General features: G+C 47.9%; 1 protein-coding gene across 1 annotated transcript; it reads left to right on the top strand.

The window, feature by feature from the left end:
* Window positions 1-3,537: 3,537 nt before the first annotated feature.
* Window positions 3,538-7,210, top strand: LOC141491568 (receptor-transporting protein 1-like). The gene is made up of 2 exons (XM_074192504.1): window positions 3,538-3,812; window positions 6,604-7,210. The coding sequence occupies exons 1-2, from the start codon at window positions 3,538-3,540 to the stop codon at window positions 7,118-7,120; spliced, it is 792 nt and encodes a 263-aa protein (XP_074048605.1). The 3' UTR covers window positions 7,121-7,210.
* Window positions 7,211-7,825: the final 615 nt, after the last annotated feature.

The following is a 7,825-nucleotide window of genomic DNA, read 5'->3' as shown; positions in this document are numbered from 1 at the left end:
AGATGCCATCTTGTGCTCTGGAAAATCACCTATTATTATTAATCATTATATTCATAAGGAAATACAATGTCTAGGAGAAATGAATACTCTATAATAACATGCAGCATATGTAACATGTAATATGAAAATATAAATTCATACAATAGCAATAAATGTCATTTCACTAATGTATGGATAAATCTATGATTAATCCAAAGTAGCTGACATCCTCTGAGCTCGCCATCTCAGCCCAAAGGATTTGCTGGAATGGCTGAGGTTGGCTCAGATAATTTCATTGTAGTCAAGTGCTGTTTTAAGCAAGGATCACTTCAACTGATCCATTTGGTCTGAGCATACCACAGAATGTAAACTCTTTTTTTTTTTAGGTTTTTGCAAGGCAATGGAGTTAAGTGACTTGCCCAAGGCCCCACAGCCAGGCCATTATTAAGTGTCTGAGGCCGGATTTGAACTTTGGATTTGAACTCAGGTCCTCCTGACTCTATCCACTGCACCACCTAGCTGCCCCTTAGAATGTAACTCTTCTTTTTCTTTAGGTTTTTGCAAGGCAAACAGGGTTAAGTGGCTTGACCAAGGCCACACAGCTAGATCATTATTAAGTGTCTAAGCTCGGATTTGAACCCAGGTCCTCCTGACTCCAGGGCTGGTGCTTGATCCACTACGCTACCTAGCCACCCCAGAATGTAAACCCTTGAAGCATCTTCTTGCCATATTTTTTTTTAGTGTTTAGCATATAGGGATCCTTAATAAGTGAATGCTGAGTTGAAGCAAATAGTAACTATTCCTTAAACCCTCATTTATTAAGCCTTGTTTTGTGCTAGAAATAGGGACTCAAATATAAAAAATGAAATTATAATCATTTATTACATGCCCATTATGTGCTGGGATACAAATTTAAAAAAATGAAACAATCCCTGCCCCCAAGGGATCTTACCTTCTACCACTGTTATGGTCATTATCTACTTTAGCTACCCCTGGGGGGCAACTAGAAGTCCAAAACCAGGCATTTTTCCCCTCATTCCATGCCCATCTTTTGATCCTACTGTTCTTTTTTTTTTGCGAAAAGTTAAGTGACTTGCCCAAGGTCACACAGGTAATTATTAAGTGTCTGAGGTCAAATTTGAACTCAGGTCCTCCTGACTCCAGGGCTGGTGCTCCATTCACTGTGCCACCTAGCTTCCCCAGATCCTACTGTTTTCTTGATAACTGAAATGGAAAATTTCAAATTCAAAGTTTTCTGAGACTGAATACTCTGTGATATATCTGGAAAGGTTCAGCTGAGTTCATTTGAAAGGAATCATCTGGTTTCTGGAAATGTACAACTAAATCTCTTCTTTGATCACTAAGATATTTGCATCAGGTGCAAATTTCTTGGGGAGTTGAGGCTCAGAGAACAGTTCTGTTCTTTCTGTGGCTTCTCCAGGATCTTAGGCAAAGTGGTTGGAGAGTGTCGGGGGTAGGAGTGCATGGTTAAGGTATGAATGGCCCCCATCACATGGGATGGTGTTGAGAGTGATGCAGTTGGCAATTGATGGGCAGTAGGATTGGGATTTGGGATCTTCTGACCTGCTTTACTTTTATCCTAACCAGGAGGGAGCTCTTGAAAGACCTAAAGATAGATGTAGCCGGGATTCTAAGAGAATGTAAACTCCTTGGAAGCAAATTTGGTCCCTACAAGCCTGGCCCACAGTAGATCCTTCATAAATACTTAATGACGGTCTCACTCCCAAAGATCTGGACTCTGCTCAGTGTGGCATAATGAATAAAGAACTGGTCCTGTGTTAGACTTGTGTCTAACACACTAGTAACATGGCTGGTGTCTAACACACTAGTACCATGACCCTGGGCAAGTCATTTAACCTCTGAGTGCCCAAGTCAGCTTTCTGAGACTAGAAGTTGCTGATAAAATACTGACTTCCATTATCAAATGGAATTACTTCCTTTTACCATTGCAATCTGAGTTCCAGTTTGCACTCCTTTCCTTGGACTATGCACAGGCCCACAGCACAGCAGTCAGTGATCATCACTGCTTTGGCTTGCAAGGGGCTTCTTCTAGGAATAGTGACTGTGTGAATATATATTCGCATGAATAATAATTGTTATTGATCATTTGATCATGTGGAGAGACATTTTAGAGCCTCACTTATCCTTTGATCACATCTATTAAAAAAAAAGAGGGGCGTTCTAGGAGATTGATGATAGTAAACTCCTTGAGGGAAAGGACTTGGCTTCACCACCCTATGTACCATATTGTTGATTGATGAGTGATTGTAAAGTTCCTGGATACCTCTCAGCTTTAGCTCTATGACCCATGATTTATTTACTACCCTGTGAATGTGAAGAGTTTGAGATTGGTCGGCCATTCTTCCCTCTCTGCCTTCCATCTCTTGCCCACCCCCCATCTTTGCCCAGGGAGCAGCTCTTCTTTAGGGATACTCAGTATTAGGGGACCCAAGACCTGTGAATGTACCTTTCACTTTATAGCAATAATGGGGTGGGGAGGGAAGTTGCCTCTCTACCCTTCTGTTTCTGTCCTTCTGGCTTGAAATTACTCCATTGGAATCTCCCCCCCCCAGCGCCCCATTCAACCCACAGTCCTGGGAAGGAATGTTGGGCAATCTCACCATGTTCTAATACACATTCTTCCTGTTTCAACAGACACCCCAAAGAGTATAGAGATCTCTCTTACCCTAGAGGAAAAAGGAAAGGGAAAGGGATGGGAGAAAGGGCACAGGGGGAGGGGATAGAAGAGGGGCAAGATCATGGGAGAGGGTAGTCAGAGACAACACACTTTTGAAGAGAGACCAAGTGAAATGAGAGAGATTAGAATAAATGGGCTTAGGGAGGAACAGAATGGAGGGGAAAAGAATGAGCAATTGCCACCGTGGGGAAAAATATGGAAACGACTTGTCTGATGTGCTTATGAAAAAGAATGCGACTCATCCCAGAGACAGAGCTCATGGGATCTGAACACAGACTGAAATACATTTTTGCTTTTTTTCTCACTTTATTTTTTCTTCCTGTTTCTAAAACAGCTCGGGCCTGTTTGTGGTTTCCCTTCCCGAGTCTTAATGTCCTCTTTGGAAAAAAGGAGGGAGTTGGACTGGACGACCTTGGAGATCATCTGTCCTCAGAATTCAGAACCTGAATTTTGGATTCCTAAGACCAGGGTTCAGCCTTCAGCTCTTTCACTGACTGCTGTGCAACTTTGGACAAATCAATTCACCTCCATGACTCAATTTCTTCCACCGTCAAAATGAGAGTGTCGGGCTCGATGGCCACTGAGGGTCTTTGCAGTTGAGTCTGACTTCCAGGGTGATCTCCAAGGTCCCTCCATCACGCCTGTGCTGTGGCTGCAGGTGGAGCCCTGCATCTCTGCCTCCCAGCCCCTGCCTCTCAGACTCCACCCCCAAACTCCCCCTAGATTTGGCTTTTCTCTGAGCCTAGGGTGCTTGGATGCCAGCCTGGTTGCCGTGGTGACCGGTGCCTAGGAGGACAAAGGAGGGAGATCGTTCGAGTTTTTGCTGCCAGGTCCTGTCGATGAGGAAGTTCAGACCGTGGAAACTCCGCTGTCCTGCTATCCACTTGCCCTCACTGCCTGTGTTCTCTCTCTGGAGGAGGGCTGAGCCCACCACCTCATCCAAAGGGGACATGTGTAAAAGTCTGACCACAGCAGAATGGAAGAAGATCTTCTATGAGAAGATGGAGGAGGCAAAGCCTGCCGACAGCTGGGATCTCATCATGGACCCGAACCTGCAGCACAATGTCCTGGCTCCAGGCTGGAAGCAGTACCTGGAGCAGCATGCCTCAGGCAGGTGAGCCATGGCAGATTCAGGAGGGAGGGAAGCCTGGCCCACACCCCTTGCCCACTAACTTAAACTGCGCTTCCCCTCTTCACGTGAGGGGGATTTAAGGGCATTTTAGACTGGAAAGGTCATGACTAAAAAGGGGGCCTTCATGAAAGCCAATGAGCACAAGGAGGATTTCCAAGAATCTTGATTGCCAGAGGAGAGGTAGGCTGAAAACTCTAGACTTGGGACGATGTGAGGGAAATGGAGGATTTGGGGGACTAAAGAACTAGAACCCCAGAATTCCAGCAGGATGTGGGACTGGAAGCTTGAGTCCTTGAGTATAATGAAGAAATCACGGACTTTGGCTAAACAGAACCTGGGTTCAAATCACACTTCTGATGGTTTGTACTTTGACTCACTCCTCTCCTCTCTACTCTCTTTGTACTCAATTCCTTCTTAATGAAGAATCTGAGTGGATAGTCTATGAATCTCCTTTTAGCACTAAGTTTGCATTCCTTTGACCTCAATAGAACTCAGTTTCCTCTTCTGTAAAATGCAGGAGATTGAACTTCAATGTCTTTGAGGTCTTTTCCAAATCTACAAGTTTGTGACCTCTTCATTTCCAAGACATACAGAACTAGATAGTGATGGGTGACATTCTAAATACTTGGCTAGGGCAGGACAAGACTGGTGAACTGTGGGCATCTTTGGGGTCAGGTGGAGGAGGAGACCCCTTCCCCCACCAGTGCCTTCAGGTGGTGATTAACCTTTCTGATGCTCTAGTGTGTGTACTCCTTCCATTGCAGTCTTCCTGCTTTTAGGGTGACCCTGGAAAGGGTGGGTGAAAAGGGCTAACTCAGGATAACAGGGTGCTTGAATCCCTTGGATGAGAAAGGGGAGGGCTTCTTCACAAGAGAGTTCACCATATCTGAAGAGACAGCAGCTAAAGGAGGGAACTTTTCTAGGTCTCACTTACAAAAGGAGGAGAATGGATTGCCTTGCTCATTGGAAACATTTCTTAAAACATGCTATTTTGAGTCAACAGCTCCCCCTAATCCTGCCCACCATTAGGGGAGGAGGACTTATAATGGACAAGTGAGTCTAGGCAGCTGTAGAAGGTGGCAGACACCTTGGCGTTTGCCTTGGCGGAATATTGCCCCCTTTTTTCTCGCAGAGCCTCTGCTCTCTCCTCCTTTCCCACTCCCCTTCCAGGACCAAGAACACCCTGAAACCTCTGTCCAAAGACCTTGGCAGCAAAGACCTTAACCCAGCAGGGCTACAGGAAACTTTAGTAGAGGGGGTGGGTCAGGGGAGGTCATGGAGGGAGGTCTGCTCTCATATGGCAGCCTTTTCTCATGTACTTACCGGCTTCCCAAGCTTCCCTTCCCTTTGGGCATCATGGGTTAGATTGAAAGATGTAACTAGACAGGGCAAGGTTTTGAAGACAAGATAGTGGGAAATGCAGCTGGATTTGGAGTCAGAGGCCTCAGATTCAAATCCCATCTTTGTGTGACCCTGGGCAAGTCACCATGATGGGCTTCAGTTCCTTTTTTTCTAAAATGAATGAATTGAACCAGATGATCTCATGATGGTCTATTCGCACTCACTTTATGATTCTAAGACCCTCTGAACAAATCAGCCAACCTCCCTCAGTCTCTGTTTCCCCAGTTTTAGAATGAGTATTCTAATGATGCCTACTTCCCAAGGTTGCCATGAAGAACAAATGAGATGGTTAGCATTTATGTAGCATTTTAAGGTTTGCCAGGAACTTTACAAGTATTATCTCATTTTATCCTCTTGATAACCCTGGGAGGTAGGTGTCATTTTCTAAATGAGGAAACTGAGGGAAAGAGACTAAGTGCCTTGCCCGGAGTCATGCAGCTTTGAACATATCTGAGTCTGGATTTGAACTCAGGCTTTTCTTAGGCCTAGTTGGCTATACATATATATGTATATAGTGATTTGTCAACCTTGAAATTGGGCAAGTGACTTAATTCTGACTGTCTCACATCCAGGGCCAACTCCACTTGTCCTGATCCATATCTGGCCACTGGACCCAGATGGCCCTGGAGCAGAAAGTGAGGCTGTTGACAGCACAGCCGCCCCCCTCTCCCACTCAAATCCAATTCATCTGCTCGTCATGGCATCACCTCCCTGATATCATGGTCTTTGAAATGAAAGACAAACATTAAAGCTGTGGAACTGTTAGTTATTTTTTATGATAGTGATTATTAACTCAAGCTAAGGTCCTAAGATTAAACATCATTGACTTGGGAGGGGGGAAGGATCCTTGGAGACCTTCAGGTTCAGCCACCATCAACCGAGGCACTGAGAGGGGATCTCAGATGCAACTTGCAAAGAGGAAGGATCTTCAGACAGGGCAATGAGGTGTGGTGGTAGGAGGGGAGGGCTCCAACTTTTGGACTCCCGGGTCTTCTGGCTCCAAAGCCAGACTCTGGCGGCCACACCGCTTTCTGCTCAGATGGCTGGTGAGAGGACCGTTCTGTCTGGATAGCACGGAAGGCTAGCTTGGGGAGCAGCTGGGAGTAGGAGGAGTGGGTAAATCGGGGTCTTCTGAAGGGGCCTTAAAGGTCTGGTTAATAAACTGGTAAGCCATGGGACCTGAGCAGCCTCCCCTGGAGAAAGAATTTCCCAGGATACTTGGCGCTGAGGGATGCTTGGCCCTGAGGGATGCTGGGCGCTAAGGGCTGCCTGGCGCTGACACCTGCAGCCCCGCAGTCCCCCGGGGTGCCGTGGCCGTTGCCAGACGACGCCACCCGCCCCAGCCCGCCCCACTCTGCTCCTGCCCCCACAGGTTCCACTGCTCGTGGTGCTGGCATTCGTGGCAGTCGTCCCACGTGGTGATCCTCTTCCACATGTTCCTGGACCCGAGCCAGAGGATGGGCTGCGTCCGCATGCGGGTGTTCAAGCAGCTGTGCTACGAGTGTGGCACTGCCCGGCTGGACGAGTCCAGCATGTTGGAGGAGAACATCGAGGGGCTGGTGGACAACCTCATCATCAGCCTCCGGGAGCAGTGCTATGGGGAGCGCGGGGGCCAGTACCGCATCCATGTGGCCAGCCGGCAGGACAACCGGCGCCACCGCGGGGACTCCTGCGAGGCCTGCCTGGCTGGTATCCACCACTGGAAGCCCACCGAGAAGATGCTGGAGGAGGAGGCCACCACCTACACCTTCTCCCGGCCGGCCAGCCCCAGCAAGGCCGCCGAGGGGGGCCAGGGCTGCAACTTCTGCTCCATCCCCTGGTGCCTCTTCTGGGCCACGGTCCTCCTGCTCATCATCTACCTGCAGTTTTCCTTCCGCAGCTCTGCCTAGGAGGAGGCAAGGAGGGGAGGAGAAGCGCAGAGATGGGGGTCTTGGCTTTGCACTTTCCAGGTGGGTTGGCTTGGAGTGTCCTAGAGAAATGCTGGCCACAGGGTCTCTGGTCTGCTCCCTCAGATCCCCTTTCCGCAGCTCATTTTCACCTCCTCTAAACTCTACCTACATGTTCAAATCACCCACCCCTTGACTTTGACCTCCTGCCCCCCTCCACCATCGACTTTGCCCCATTTCTGTGATCTATTAAATGATAGGTACAAATGGTTTCCTTCAGAGAGGGTAAATGAGGAAACACAGCTGTCTCCATCCTCTCCAATAAGAGAGAGCTCACAAATAAGGACATTTGGGAGCAGGTGCTCAGTCCTCCCTCTCCCTTTCCTCCCAATCCCTTGGGTTTGGTTTCCAAGGCTGCTGCTCACTCCTGGGGGTTGCCTTGACTCAGAGTGGTGGGAAATGAAATGAAAATTCAGCTCCCCCCCATTGTACAGTGACTTATGGAGGACTCTCAGTCTGAATGGTTCTGTGTCTCTGTCATCCTTGGATGGAGGAAGGAGGAAGGACAGGATCAGAGAGGTGCAATCTGCTAGAGCTCGCTGGTCCTTTGCAAGATCTGGGAAGAAACCCAAGCCTGAGGAACAGCAGAGACTTCAGAAAAGAAGAGAAGGGGCCCCTGGGTTCCATTGCTAAAATCATCTCTGGGCT

Source organism: Macrotis lagotis, chromosome 6 (genome assembly GCF_037893015.1).
Source record: "Macrotis lagotis isolate mMagLag1 chromosome 6, bilby.v1.9.chrom.fasta, whole genome shotgun sequence".
In the NCBI taxonomy this organism is placed as follows: Eukaryota; Metazoa; Chordata; class Mammalia; order Peramelemorphia; family Peramelidae; genus Macrotis; species Macrotis lagotis.
The sequence above is the reverse complement of the archived record's forward strand: the minus strand, read 5'-3'. Positions and strand labels throughout refer to the sequence as shown.